Source organism: Pongo abelii, chromosome 16 (genome assembly GCF_028885655.2).
Source record: "Pongo abelii isolate AG06213 chromosome 16, NHGRI_mPonAbe1-v2.0_pri, whole genome shotgun sequence".
Classification (NCBI taxonomy): Eukaryota; Metazoa; Chordata; class Mammalia; order Primates; family Hominidae; genus Pongo; species Pongo abelii.
The window spans coordinates 74,957,992-74,973,567 of record NC_072001.2 but is presented as its reverse complement, the minus strand read 5'-3'; the positions used below and the strand labels follow the sequence as shown (position 1 = coordinate 74,973,567).

Below are 15,576 nucleotides of genomic sequence, written 5' to 3'. Positions count from 1 at the left end.
CTCCATCTGTTTCTCTTTGGTTAGAGCCTCCCAGATGGCCAAATTAGTGTCTGCTCCTGGGACTGGGGGCACGGTCAGATGCTCATCTTGGAAGCTCAGTATTTGCACCAAGGGCTGTCCATCTGGGGCCATCCTGGGGCTAAGGGGCAGGGGCCATATGCCATGAGGTGTGGGGAATACACAAGAAGATGAGTCGCTAGGTAAGAATCTCCAGGACCATCTCTGGAGGTGGAGTGAAGGCTGCATTTGCAGGTTTGTCCTTCCTCTCTTTCTGGATAACACTCCCTGTGGAAGTGGATTGTTATGGTGATAGAGGGACAAAATGAAGGGGCATCTTACACTGCGGAGGGAGAGAAAACCTATGTGAACACCTCTAGGGGTGATATTCAAAATACTCAATAACAGGTGCATGGTGGCCATTGACCAGTCAGAATGGACACTGACCAGTTGGAGTCAGCCAATGTGGCTGTATGGGGCATGTCTGCTGATATCCCCAAACTGTGTGAAAGGGTCCTTCTTTGAGTGTGAGATACTACGGTTGTTGTTCTCATGATGCTGGGAGTGCGGACAGGGGTGGGGGCTCATGGGCTGCATCATGTCTCCTAAGATCCAAGAACATGGCTGCGCTGCTCTGTCTTTTTTATGGCCTTGTTACTCAGAGTGTGGTCCTTGGACCAGTGGTCTCAGAGACCCCGGGGAACCTATTAGAAATGTAGGCTGTGGCCAGGCGTGGTGGCTCATGCCTACAACTGCAGGGCTTCAGGAGGCTGAGGTGGCAGATCACTTGAGCCCAGGAGTTTGAGACCAGCTTGGGCAACATGGTGAAACCACAAACAAATACAAAAAATTAGCCGGGTGGTGGCGTGCACCTAGTCCCACCTATGTTAGGGGGGAGGGGGGCAGGGGGATGCTGAGGCGGGAGGATTGCTTGAACCCAGGTGGTCGAGGCTGCAGTGAGCCGAGATTGCACCACTGCACTCCAGCCCGGGCAACAGAATGAGACCCTGTCTCAAAAAATAAATAAATAAATAAATAAAAATAAGAAAAGAAAAAAAGAAAGAAAATAAATGTAGACTCCCTGGATCCTCCCCACACCTGCTGCCTCAGACCTGCACTTTAATGCGGTTCACAGGCAATGTGTATGCGCGGGATTCTAGCAAGGGAAGTGGGGCAGAACTAATGTATCCGAGAGGTAGGCCGCTAACCAAGGTCAGAGATAGCCAATCATGTCCTCATCCCAGGTAAACTCCTTAGATCTCCTGGAGAATCCAGAACCTGGACTTGGTGCCTCTCACAGCTGTGCAGCTTCCCTGGGCAAACCCTCTGGCTGGCCACCCCATGTCCGCCAATCCGCTGCTTCCACCAGGAAAGGAAGCACAATTCCTTATCTCCTTCCTCCTTTCTTCTCCCTGTCCCAAGGTACGTTCTACAATTTGTTTAGTGTCTTTTCTCAAACTTCATTTTTGATTGTGGTAGAAGACACATAGCATAAAATTGACCATCGTAACCACTTTTAAGCCCACACCTCTGGGGCATTAAGTGCATTCACGCTGTTGTGTAACCAACATCACTCCATCTCCAGAAACCCCTTTTCATATAAATCCTCCTTTTGCCTTTGATAGATGAATTTAACCTATGACTGTTTTCCCTTATATACAGGTAACTGGTGGGCTAATGGTTAACTATATATGCCTTTGAGTTATTCTTTGATACCTGAGACCTCCCACGGGAGGCCAGGCTACTGGGGAGGGAACGGGGTGTGGGATGTTTTGAGTTGGCAGAAAGCAGTAGAGGGGCCTGCCATTGCTGAGTGTCTATGAGACACCAGGCACTTACAAGACATATGAACGATGGGATGTAATGATTCACTTTACCTAGTACTATGGAGTGACCACATGGAGTGCTAAGGAGAATTCAATCAAGTTTTTCATACCCACTCCTCACCTTTGGAGCCCCTCAGTCCTCAAGTAAGGATAGAAAGCCTATGAATTCCTCTCTGGGCCTTTTTTTTCCCCCCAGAGCCAGAAATCAGTCTTGAGATTCTGAGCCAGTGATTCATCTTCGTGTGGTTTTGGAGGCACCTGGCAGACCTCGGTCCCCGGTGCTCTGCCCACCATCACACTCACCCTTTCGCTCCACTCGGTGAGGAACCAGCTCTTGGCACAGGGTCCCATGTCGCAGTTCTCAATGTCATTCGGCCGGAGCTTCATGTTGCATTCCTCATCGTCAACCACATCCCCAATGTTGCTCACACACTTCACATCACGGGTCCTCTGTCCCACGCCGCAGGGCACCGAGCACTGAAACACAGCACACTGACGTCAGGGGAACCAGCAGCTTCAGCTCTGGGAGAGAACCACCAGCATGGAGCCCACAGCCTTTGTGACCAGCCCCATGAGACTGAGGCTCTGTCATGCATGTCACCACCTGGGGCAGGGATCTGAGCCCTAGAAAACTCCACAACCCTTTTCTACAAGACCTTTTTAGACGCCTCGCCTACTGTAAACTAAAAAAAAAATCCTAAGCCTCCCAGCTGACTGAATGGGCCTCCTCTTGGCCAAAGAGACCCCAGAGAAACCTTAAAAACAGATTTCCTGGCCATGACAGGATGGGAGGTTGGACACATCCTGTCATACAGCCTCCCTTTTGCAGTGTAGACGCAACTGACCAGCACTGATGCTAAGAGAGAAATCATAAGACTGACAGAATGGACTCTCTGTGGCAATAAGATGCCAAATTATAAACAGGACCCAACGCCATGGCAGGCAAGGGGTTAAGTCATGCACCTCTGCCCTTGAAGAATAAACTATGTTCTAAGTTGCCTGGGAAGAAGGTCTTAGGATTCATGGCTTACATCCTGTTTAGAGTAAAGAATATTATTGTCAGTTCCTCAAATCTTATGGTGAATTCTTCAAACTGTTGACATACTGATTAATATGTAACTTGTGGACACTGAAGAGGACACTGGTTTGTTTGGTTTGTTTCTGAGTCATAAAGTTTTGCTGATTTATTTCTGACTCATGAAGTTTTATTGACTGTCTTGCACTTAAAACATTTTAGCCTGTATGTTGTCATCTGTAGCCAGTGATTGCAACCTCTGTGCTGTACCCTCCAATGAAAAAGACAACTCCGATTCGAGGGGTCTCCCTCTCCTCTCCTAAACTTTCTTCTAAAAGCCTTTTAACTTGTAACAGACTTTGGAACACGTCCGACGTTGTTCGTGTGTCTTCTTGGGCTGATCCTTACATTGGCTTCCAATAAATCTTTTATCAAATTATTTCTGCCTTAACAGCCTTAATTTTGACTGACACTACTCTATTCTTCCAGGCCTCAGTCTTTTCAGCTATAAAATGGGTGGGGAAAATTGGAAGGAGTTGGCTCTACCAGCAGTTGCCAACCTTCACTTCACCATGACTCACAAAACAGATGAGGCCAGTATCACAGGGCTCCCCTGGGCTCACCCATAAAGTTGGCTGTGGGTGGCACACACTACCCTGAACTCATTGAACTATTGGTACATCCTGTGGTTTGCAAAAACAGCCATCCAGACCCCCACGGGACGGGTTCCCTTCTGTGGAACTCAGGGTTACCCATCTCAGGTCTTGGTGGGGGAGGCTGGAGAGTGTGGTGGGAGCTGGAGAGGGAGCTGCGGAGCGGGCTGCCCTGCCTGCGTACCGAGGTCCAGTCGGTCCGGATCTGCCACTCGCTGCAGATCTTGAGTTGGCAGGTGCTGGTGGTCTCAGGCTTCTCCAGGTGCTGGCAGCGGTAGGGCTGCACCGTCAGGCTGCGGTTGGCATACACCTGGCGGCACAGAACCTGGCGGTGCTGCATGCCCAGGCCACAGGTCTTGCTGCACTCAGACCACTCCCCGATGTCCCAGCTGGTTCAGGAATGAGAGAGTGAGAGTGAGAGACAACCTTCAGTCAACAAGAAGGGAGCATGAGCCCGCACCAGTGTACACAGAATCATCAGAATCACTATGGGTGGAGTTTCTTACTAGAGCACTGCTTAAAAGTCAGCCTAGGCTGGGCACGGGGTGGCGCATGCCTGTAATCCTAGCACTTTGGGAAGCTGAGGTGGGAGGATGGCTTGAGCCCAGGAGTTCGAGACCAGCCTGGGCAACATGGCAAAACCCCATCTCTACAAAAAAATACCAAAGTTAGCTGGGTGTGGTGGTGTGTGCCTGTAGTCCCAGCTACTCGGGAGGATGAGGTCAGGGGATGGCTTGAGCCCGGGAGGTTGAGGCTGCAGTGAGCCATGATTGTGCCACTGCACTCCAGCCTGGGCAACAGAGCAAGACCCTGTCTCAAAAAAAGAAAAGAAAAAGAAAAAGTCTGCCTAAGGGTCATCTGACTCTGTAAAGGAAGATAAATTTGCTTGATACTTGACATGCTATTTACCAGTGATTAGGGCCCAGATTCTATAAAAAGTTATAGAAAACTGAAAAGGTACAAATGATTTTTATCTAATTAGAAAAAAAACCTCCAAAGGTTAGTTTTATTACACTGTAGATCATTAACTCATTTTTGCTACTAACTTAGAAATCTTATTCTAGCATTCTTTGTTTTTCATTAACAATTCCCATATCAGTTTTGCAAACCCTCCTCTGTCATCTGCTCTGTTACTAGTTAAATGAGACATCAGCCCATGCTCATCATATACTTGGATGAGAATTATATTTTTATTACTCTGAAAATTAGGTTTTTGACCCTTTTAGGGTCCTTTCCCCTTGTTCTTCTTCAAGTGTCCCATTTATCATTCAATAACCAGTTCAAGGCCAGGCGCGGTGGCTCATGCCCGTAATCCCAGCACTTTGGGAGGCTGAGGTGGGCAGATCATTAGTGCTCAGGAGTTCAAGACCAGCCTGGCCAACATGGCAAAACCCCGTCCCTACAAAAAATACAAAAATTAGCCAGGCATGGTATTGTGCACCTGTAGTCCCAGCTACTTGGGAGGCTGAAGCAGGAGAATTGCTTGAACCCAGGGGGTGGAGGTTGCTGAGATTGTGCCACTGCACTCTGGCCTGGGCAACAGAGCTAGACTCCGCCATAAAAACAAAAACAAAACCAAAAAACCAAAACAGTTCAAGACCTCTCCCGAGAGGCTTTTCTTGGCCTCTCCAGGCTGATGTTTTTGTGACTTGCATTATCCTCTCTCTGTAAACAGCTCACCTATGACACTAACTATACTGGCTTCTCATTTTTTGCTTCCTCCTTTGTTTTCCTTACCAGGCTCAAACCTAATTGCTCCAGCTTTGCCAAGGGTGGGCTTCCCAGAAGTGGGTTGACTTGCTAAAGGCTATCAGCTCCTGAGTTCATCCTGCAAGACAGGTGTGCCTGCTAAACAGACTGCATTTTATGCATGGTCCAAGTCTTGTATTTCTAAATCAGATTTAGACTGACATATCTGTTCCTAAGGTCCTGTGCATAAGTGACCTGAAGTGACCTGGTAATAGGCGACCTAAACGGAGGGGCCATCTTACAAGGCTGGGCAAGGGAAGATGTTGCAGGGCTCCTCCTCGGGGGTCGGCTTCATGCTGGAGTCACAGTAGCTCTCAGGAGCCTCTTCATGAGTGCTTCTGTGCACACAGCGGAAAATAGGGTACTGCGATCCTGCAACAACAGGAGAATGTCTGAAGGACAGTCCCACACACTGGAAAGCTGGGCTACGGGTGGAGATGCACAGAGATTCGGGTGCTGATGAAGAGAGGGCACAGAAACAGTGAGGACAATTCACACATGCACGCGCACTTACACTCCCCCTTCATTTGAGGGTTTACACACACCTACCTCACAGGTCTTTGCTAGGAACTGTGGGGGTGCAAAGAAGAGCCTGCCCTAAAAGGAATCAATAATCTATTTGTGGACACGGTCTAAATATGCTCAAAGGCAGATACAAAGCATCTTCATAATAGTTCAAGATAACAAAAGAGAGATTCCCTAGGCAGGGGAATGATTATAGAATGAACACAAATAGTAACTTTTCTAAAGTTCTCTGGAAGCGTCAAAGAGAAAGTGTCCTAAATGGGCCAAGCTTCGTTCTAGAGAAAGAATTGGGTTTGGGTAGATATGTGCATGTGTATTTGGAGGGAGGAGGCTGTCTAGGTCATTAAACTGGAATGAAAGTACCTGCTTGACAAACTAGCCTGCTAGACCAGGTGCATTTTAAGGGATAGGCTGAAGCACAGAAGTAGAAGATTCAAGAAAGGGCAGAAGAGCAGCTGCCTCCCCCTTTGGCAAGCATCTTTCATGTTCTTCTAATAAAGTACCCATCCAATGGTATTTCAGTGATCCGAGCATATGTCTACTTCCCATGAGACAGTGAGTTTCTGAGGGACAGGGCTACTTAATCTCTGTAGCCCCAGTACCTAGGAGAGTAGCAGGGGCTCAATAAATGACTGTGTTGAATGAATGTTTGAATGGTGTTGAATGAATGTTTATAATAGTTTTAGGTTTTTTGTTTTACTTTCATTGGATTAATAAGGATACATCTATTTTCGATAAAAAGCCAGAATTTGGAATGTCTAGCTGTCAATAAAAAAAAAAAAGCTGATTCATTCTAGGTTTTTTGTTTTACTTTCATTGGATTAATAAGGATACATCTATTTTCGATAAAAAGCCAGAATTTGGAATGTCTAGCTGTCAATAAAAAAAAAAAAAAAAAAAAAAAGCTGATTCAATTCTGCCTTCCTCTCTCTGCTGCCGCCTGGTGGCAACACTGAGCTATTACTAATGGACGTTTATAACGTGAGAAATGTAACCCCTGAACCTGAACCAACCACAGGAAGATGCTTCTTCACAAATAACTGTCTTCCCCACAGTCCAGGCCAGTATACAACTCCTGCCAGGAAGAATACTATACTTTATTCTACAACTCTGTCTTATCTCTGTTGCTAATTGGCCAGGCATTCATATTTTCTGAAGCTCCAACTCCTTACAATTTTAACAGCAACATACGGGCTATCTTTTAACATAAACATCTCAATATTTCATCAGTCATGAAAGTGTTTCAGTGGTTTTTCAAGCTTGTCTTGTATGACACACTGAGCCAGAGAGCAGTAAGAAACTTGACAGTTTGCAAGACAGTGTTGAATCTGAAACGATCATTTGTTTAAATTACCCTGGCAGTAAAAATTTACAGTGTGGCTATAACTTGAGACCATTATTTAAAATAACATTCCAATTAAGCACAATTATTGACTGAGTAAAAGGCAGTACTGACTGTAAAGTTAATGGGACGCAAAAACTTTTGTGGAATTAAAGTTTGTCCAGCTACAGATCTCCTTCCATTAAATAGAACAGATTTTTAATTAAATTCAACAAACATTAAGTACACTGTGCAGTTATAAAGGTGAATACATGGTTCACAGCTTGCAGTGGGACTCGGCTATTAAGGGATTAAGTAAAGATCTTATTTAGCCTATTCCTTTTCCTTCAGACCATGTGGGTTTAGCTTTTCCATTTAGATGTTTGTGGATAGGAAAGCAAAAGGAACTCTCTCAACCACTTGGCACTCAAATAAGGGAGAAATCAAATTTTTTTAATCAAAAGGATACAGGCTCCCATAGGAATGCTCTGTGTCTTGGGAAGATGGGTCCTGCTAGCACCTGGCCACTGCTTGTCTTCCCTTGACATTTTAGGGCATTTATGGACATTGTCCATGGTCCAGCTCCATGGAAATGAACTCAGAGGCCCTCTGGCTCTCTGAAGGTGGGAAAATGCCAGATCTACAAATTTTTTTTTATTTTTTTGAGACGGAGTTTAGCTCTGTCACCCAGGCTGGAGTGAAGTGGCATGATCTCTGCTCACCACAACCTCCACCTACCGGGTTCAAGTGATTCTCCTGCTTCAGCCTCCCAAGTAGCTGGGATTACAGGTGCCTGCCACTGCGCCCGGCTAATTTTTGTATTTTTAGTAGAGACGCGGTTTTGCCATGTTGTCCAGGCTTGTCTTAAACTCCTGACCTCAGGTGATTTGCCCACCTCGGCCTCCCAAAGTACTGGGATTACAGGCATAAGGCACGGCGCCTGGCCCATATCTACAACTCTTGAGTCTAGTGGCCGCAGTGGTTTGTTTCTTTGGGTCAGTTTTAGTATCTTTAGAAAGGGAGACAGCACCTGGCCACCTCCCATTGTTCACGATTGCAATTCAATTATTCCTCTACTTGCTAGCAAGCAGGAACAAGGTGGTGAGGTCAGGCACTGGCTGGGCTTCAGGCAGCAGGAAAACTATTCGGGATCAGTTCGGCTGCCTTATATGCAGACACGTTGATCAAAATAGAAATATGTCATGTTGAAGGGGGGAACTGTACATGGGTGATTAGTAGATAATAAATGAGGTCAGTGAATTCAGGGGCTAGGGTAGACATCAGTGGGACATTATGGAAGAGAGACAAAATAAAGAGCAAGAAAAAATTAAATGACTCTAGACTTGGAACTCTAGGAATCAAATGAAACAAGCCAAGAGTTTGACAGAGGCCTGATCAATGGCTGTGTGAGTATGGACCACTCTTGGATGCCAGCAACGGGACCCTTCCCTGAGATGGGGATATCATGATGCTGGAAGCACTTAGACAAAGGGAAATTTGACCATGAAAAGCACAGAACTGTGTGGTGTAGTTAGCTCCACCAAGAAGGACTGGAGAAGGGTTTGGGCGAGGGTATGTGTGAAAATACACAATGGGATCACAAGGGGAATGGACTTATTCTGTGCATAAGTGACTTGGACAATGCCGGGAGGCTTGGGATTTCCCAGTCACTTGCCATGACTGCTGACGACCATTAGATGTGCTCCGCATCTGTGCCTCCGCGTTGCCTCACCTACCCTGCAAGTCTGGTGCCATCACTGCCTGGGAGAGAGCAAAGGAGAGGCCTCCATGGGCTGCTGCCACTTGTCACATGAAAGAAAAAGGAACTAGGATAGCCAGAGAAGGGAGGGATGAGAAACAACACATCCCTAGGTTTGCTTTATTTCCAAGGCACCTCTTCAGTATCTCTTGGGTCTGAGAACTGGTGCCATTTACTGGGTAAAGAAGAGCTAGACATGTTGCCTCAGACATTCTGAGTGGCAGATGCCGAGTGTGTGTGTGTGTCTGTGTGTGTACATGCACACATGGGTGTATATGGGCTAAATATCGAAAATGGGTCCTGTGCATGCTCAGTCCCATACCTCACTCTTGTGAATTTCTGTGTGTGTGTGTTTCTGCAATGCAAAGGACAGAAGATTAAACAAAATCATATGGAAATCCAGAGAAAGAGATTGTTCAGTTTTTGTTTGTTTGTTTTTTTGAGATGGAGTCTTGCTCTGTCGCCCAGGCTGGAGTACAGTGGCATGATCTTGGCTCATTGCAACCTTCGCCTCCTGGGTTCAAGCAATTGTTCTGCCTCAGCCTCCCAAGTAGCTGGGATTACATGCATGCATCACCACGCCCAGCTAATTTTTGTATTTTTGGTAAAGACAGGGTTTCGCCATATTGGCCAGGCTGGTCTTGAACTCTTGACCTCAAGTGATACACCTGCCTTGGCCTCCCAAAATGCTTCGATTACAGGTGTGAGCCACCACGCCCGGCCACTTATTCAGTTTCTAACAGGTAAATCCACATTCTTTATGCTGTGTTGACAGAACATGGGAAAAGGCAATAATAGACTTATATATCTAGGGTACAACAAAGATGTAAAATCTACCCTTATGTATTTTCTAGTAGCTCATATATTCCACATTTGAAATGTGGTGATGAAATACTCATTCATTCAAAAAACACAGGAGTGCCTACTATGTGCTTGGTATGATGCCAGGTGCAGAAGTTGCAAAGTGTATATTCATGGAGACAGCCAAGCCGGGCTGGGACAGAAATGTGTCCTGAATTGCTGTGAGGTCCCAAGGATGAAGTGCCTACCTGTTCTTTGCAGAATCAGAAAGGCTTTGCAGAGAAGGCAGTCTCAGAGCTTGGAGTATGAGCAGGACTTTGCTGGCCAGATACTAGAGTGTCATAAGGGAAGGATACTAGCATATAGTGAGGTAGTAACAGTTATGTTTTGCTTTCAGCCTATCAAAACCTTGCTTTATTTAAATTTCAACTCCATATCTCAGTGTGGATCACACAGCCTGGGGATGGGTTGTGGGGGCAAAAACTGGAACGTTTGGTTATGAGTTTGCTCCATTAGAGAGATCGTGGCAGCATCTGGAGGACACACAGGGAACCAGCACATGCGTTTGCCCTCATCTCATCCTGCTCACAACGCAAGGCCTTATGGGCTCCAGACAGGGTGAAAGAGAATCTTCTCCACATGGCACCCTTGGTTGAAAACCACACAATGACAGTTTTCATCCTTTTAATGACTTTCCCTGTTTTTACCTAGTTCTGAGTGTATCTGGTTCCTTTGATGGGCATCACACATTACCTAAAGGTAGAATATTTCAATAATAATACATTTTGATCTCGGGTTCCTATATCAATTACGTTACATACTGCTTACCTCTATAATATCACAGAGTCTCACCAAAATGGTTTTGGCCTTAATGCAGAAATATTTCTAGCTTTCTGCCATTGTCAAGACATATTTTATAAGCATTTAATTTTTCCTCACAAAGTATATAAAAGAAGTTGGTCCAATGAATCTACAGTCCAGATTCTTTGCACACTTATTAAGTATAAGCATAATAAAATTTGCACAATAAAACGTCTATAAATCAACACTCCAGTTACCAAATCATTATGGAATTGCAGAGGTTCCAGGCAGGAAAAGATCCAGCCCCCAAGAAGAACCAAAGACCTAAATTCTATTCTAAAAAGCCACTAAGCCAATGCTCTTATGAAAAAGATAAAAACTTTAGAAGCTGTCATGAGATTTTTCAGTGTGCTAATTTTGTGAGAGGTTCCAAACTTTGTACTCTTAGATACCAGTACCAAAAGAAAAGAAAGGAAAAGAAAAGAAAAAGAAAAAGCAAAGCAAAGCAAAGAAAAAAAAACACCCCAAATCAATGCTCTGGGATATCACACAGTTCCCCAGTTTGCAGAGATTCCTGGGGGATACAGCCTTCCTGCTTCTTTAGCAACCTCCCCTCAAAGAACAGCTACTTCAGGGGATCAAATAGGACTTTACTACAAACAGGAGGCTATTATCATATATATGAAGGAAATGATAACTACACAGTTCTCATAGGTGTATCTTTGCAATGAGTCAGCTTGAAACAGAAGCAGCACATTGATTTCCAACCTGGTATAGAATGTCAGATAAAGGGTTTCTGGACACCATATTCCACATCTACCTTAACTTTGGAGTTTTCAAGGAAACGGGACCCTGGGTCCACTTCATCATCCTGATGTGACCCCTGTAACACTGCCATGTTTTGCTTTCAGCCTATCACAACCCTGCTTTATTTAAATTTCACCTAAACTGTATCCTCCCAAATCCTACAACTCTATCTTTTCTTTTGTTTGGAGAGACGCCCCATGCTTCCTCTGGTGTGTGGACTCCCTTGTTGTGAGGGGTCAATAAAGCTGACTTTGTTGGCCTTCAGGTTTGTCCCTGGTGGTCCTAGCTGATCAGGTTGGAATAATGAATGAATACAGCGTTGGGATTTTACCGGGATAGTATGGGAGCTGCGAGTGTTGGTCAGTGTAAAACCCAGCTAACTAACACGCCAAGCCTGCAAAGTATGTTTTTTGTTTTTTTTTTCCCCCTGAAATCCTGAGATTTGAGAATGAGTTTCAACTGGGATTTGTGTAAGTCTTCCACTACCCTGACTTGGAGATTAAATTTTAGATCTTGAAGTATGTGAGTGTATTCCGTTTATTAATGAATAAATGTGCACAGCAGGCCTGAGTTGCTCAAACCCTGCACATGCCAAAGACAGGCCCTTGACCAGCTCCTGAGAGAGAACCTCTAAGCCCTTGGAATGTGCCACCTGATAAGAGTGTTTTTTTATGCCTGAGATCTTGGGCCACATGGTATTGGTTTGGCTTCTGGGGTGGTAAAGGGAGAGTAGCTAGTGTCACCCATGTTGGAGCTGCATACCTAGACGAGAGACCCCAGTAAAGACCCTGGACACCAAATCTTGGGTGAGCATCTCTGGTTGGCAGTACTTGGCATGTGTTCTCAGCCTCTGAATTACATCATTTCTGAGAGAATTAAGTGCATCCCTGTGTGACTCTGCTGGAGGGGACACCTGGAAGCTGGCGCCTGGCATCTCTAGGACTTTGCCAACGCGCCTTTTCCTTTATTAACTCGAATCCCTATCCTTTGACTGTGATGAATTGTAACAGCTCTTCTGGGTCTTGTAAGTCCTTTGAGCCAATCATTAAGCCTGAGGGTGGTGTTGAGGGCCCCAGTGCAATCTGTCACATCCATGAGCCATCTCACAGACAGGCTCACAGAGGTGAGGGTTTGCCATGTCCCTTGGGCCAGGGACCCCCAATTGGCACCATTCCATGGCCTGTTAGGAACCAGGTTGCACAGCAGGAGGTGACTGGTGGGTGGGCGAGATCAGCGGTGGCGTTACATTCTCATAGGAGTGTGAACCCTATTGTGAACTGTGCAGGCGAGGGATCTAGGTTGCACGCTCCTTATGAGACTCTAACTAATGCCTGATGATCTGCGATAGGGCAGTTTCATCCTGAAACCATCCCCCAACCCCACCACCATCCATGGAAGAATCATCTTCCACGAAACCAGTCCCTGGTGCCAAAAAAGCCGGGGACCACTGCCTTGGGCCACCCACACACTCCTTGCTTAGGGTTCTGCAGGGATCCACCCGTCCCCCACACAGGCTCACCTTTCCCGCAGGTCGTGGAGCATTCTGTCATCCCAAGCTGCTTCCAGTTGTGATCCCGGCTGCGCCGCGGGGGCTGCGGTGCTGGTGGCACCAAGTTGTCCGGTCGACGGGGAGAAAATCTGTCTGGATGCCTGACTGGGAAGGTCTGTGCCGATTCTGAGGTGAACATCTCAGGGGCCTCCCCACGCAAGTCTTCCTTCTCCTCGTTCCTCCCTTTCTCTTCTCCCTCCTCCTGGCTCCTGCCTTCTGTCACCATCTGGCCATTGAAGGATTCTCCTAGGAGAGGTGAGCGTGCACACACAGAATCAGGATCAGTTTAGACCCTGAGTTGTAAAGAGGAAATTGCTTCGACATTAGAGACTGTGTAGCATGAGATCATTTTGAAGTCACAGCACATAAGCACATCTGTTTAAAATAAGCAGACACCTACTAGTGCTTTCCCTCACATGCAAAGCACTTTTGAAAATCAATAAGACAAAGACGAACACTGCAGTAGGAATAGGAATTGTGAGCCATAGACAGTTCACATAAAAAGAAACACAAAGAGCCAAAACCCATACAAAAATCCTCAACTTTACTCATAATTCCATAAATACACATGAAAAGAACACCACCACCTAACACCAAAGATTGGAAAGTCTGGAAACCCTTAAATCCCTAAACTCCTGTTAAAGGTGCAGGAAAACACACTTCCAGTCACTATGGATGAGACTGCAAATAGATTCACGGTTTTGGAGGGAAATCTGGCATTATCTATCCAAATTTGAAATGCACATACCCTTTGACCTAGCAATTCAGTTTCTAGCACATCTGTTCCGCAAATATTTTCTTTTACATAAATCTGAATATACAAGTATGGTTACTGAGGTATTATCTGAAATAGCAAACAGACACAAATGTTCACCAGTGGTACTGGTTAAACTACGTTATGCTACAAGTACAAAATGGAATACTATGTGAGTTTTGAAAAGAATGCAGCAAATATACGTTCTGACATGAAGAAATGACAATATTGTTTGGTGAAAGAAAAAAGCATAACACACACACATACACACAGGTGTGGCAGGTCACTTTTTGAGATACTAATTTGTGTGTGATTTTCTATCTTTATTCCTCCACTTCCTCCTCCGGTTTGAAAGAGTAGCAAAGTCCTTAGATGTTATTGCTTTGCTTTTGTGCAGGACAGAAAACAAAAGCTGCCAGAAGTCAACAGCTTTCCCTTCCAAGAGTACAAAGCCTAGGCTTTCATTAAGGGTAAAGTGGATGTCCCTGAGGGGCCAGCCCAGGGACAGGAGGAGGGCACATTTTGAGAGAGAGAGAAAGAGAGAGAGGAGAGAGAGACAGTGGCAGAGAGCAAGGGAGAGAGAGAGACAGAGACCAAGAGACAGAGACCAAGAGACCAAGAGACCAAGAGAGACAGAGAAACAGTAAGAAAGAGAGACAGCAAGAGAGAGAGACACAGATACAGAGAGCGGGAGAGACAGAGAAAGAGACGGCAAGAGAGACAGAGAGCAAGAGAGAGACAAAGACAGACAGCAAGAGAGGAAGACAGAGTCAGAGAGCGAGAGAGACAGAGAGAGAGCAAGAGAGCGAGCCAGAGAGCCAGAGAGAGAGAGCAAGAGAGAGACACGGACAGAGAGCAGGAGAGACAGAGAGCAAGAGAGAGACAGAGAGATAGAGACAGAAAGCAAGAGAGCAGGAGAGACAGAGAAGAAGAGAGACAGACAGAGTGCAAGAGGGACAGAGAGCAAGAGAGACAGAGAGGGACAGAGACAGAGAGCAAGAGAGAGAGACAGACAGCAAGAGAGACAGAGAGATAGAGAGAGACAGCAAGAGAGACAGAAAGAGACAAAGAGCAACAGAGACAGAGAGAGACAGAGAGCAAGAGAGACAGAGAGAGACAGAAAGCAACAGAGCAGGAGAGACAGAGACAGAGAGTGAGAGATAGAGACAGAAAGCGAGACAGCAGGAGAGACAGAGACAGAGAAGAAGACAGACAGAGAGCAAGAGAGACAGAGAGGGACAGTGACAGAGAGCAAGAGAGACAGAGACAGAGACAGAAAGTGGGAGAGACAGAGAGCAAGAGAGAGAAACAGAGAGCAAGAGAGACAGAGAGAAACAGAGACAGTGCGAGAGAGACAGAGAGCAAGAAAGAGAGAGCAAAGGAGAGGGAGACAGTAAGAGAGACAGAGAGGGACAGACAGAGAGCAAGACAGAGAGCTAGTGAGAGAGAGAGAGAGAGGTTTTCAAGGTGGAGGAGAGGTAGGAGTCTGGAGTCTTGGGTTTCCTGAGTGCCATGGATCCTTAGGTGTACCAGACAATGTCCAGTGTCCCAGGAGGAAGCCACTCTTGCAGTGGGAGAGGGGGCCTGGCTGCCAGCCTCACTAGCTTCCTGTGCCCCCATGCAGATTGGAAGGAGCAGAGCCCTAACCTGAAGGCCCCATGAGGCTGCTCCTGGTGGTACCTCAGCGGAATTAGTGTGGACAGACCACCAGGGGGGTCTAGCCAATGCTTTGGCTTGTCTAAGACTCTAGATCTTTCCTTATATCTGGAGTGAGAATATGTGTGTGTGTCTGTGTGTGTGTGTGTGTGTGTGTGTGTGTGTGTAACCCCCAAGCAGACTGCGATTGAATTATCTACTGGTTTCAAAGAAGGGTGAAGTTGAGGTCAGATTTAAATTGACTAATGGAAAATAATAATACGCAATATTCCTTGCACGTCTGAGATTGTAGATGACGATTCAAATGGCTGGAAACATGTTTGTATATGCATAGAAAAGGGCTAGGCAAAATCCCACCAAAGG

General features: G+C 46.0%; 1 protein-coding gene across 3 annotated transcripts in view; it reads right to left on the bottom strand.

Annotated features, from left to right (window-relative positions):
* The window catches only part of THSD4 (thrombospondin type 1 domain containing 4), a 680,304-nt gene that overhangs the window by 31,369 nt on the left and 633,359 nt on the right, over nucleotides 1-15,576 (bottom strand). For all 3 annotated transcript variants that reach the window (XM_024232473.3, XM_063716704.1, XM_024232474.3), the window contains 4 exons: nucleotides 12,774-13,049; nucleotides 5,483-5,612; nucleotides 3,676-3,880; nucleotides 2,127-2,300 (listed from right to left, as the gene is read on the bottom strand). In XM_024232473.3, coding sequence (XP_024088241.3) covers nucleotides 2,127-2,300; nucleotides 3,676-3,880; nucleotides 5,483-5,612; nucleotides 12,774-13,049 — 785 coding nt within the window. The remainder of the gene's footprint in view (nucleotides 1-2,126; nucleotides 2,301-3,675; nucleotides 3,881-5,482; nucleotides 5,613-12,773; nucleotides 13,050-15,576) is intronic.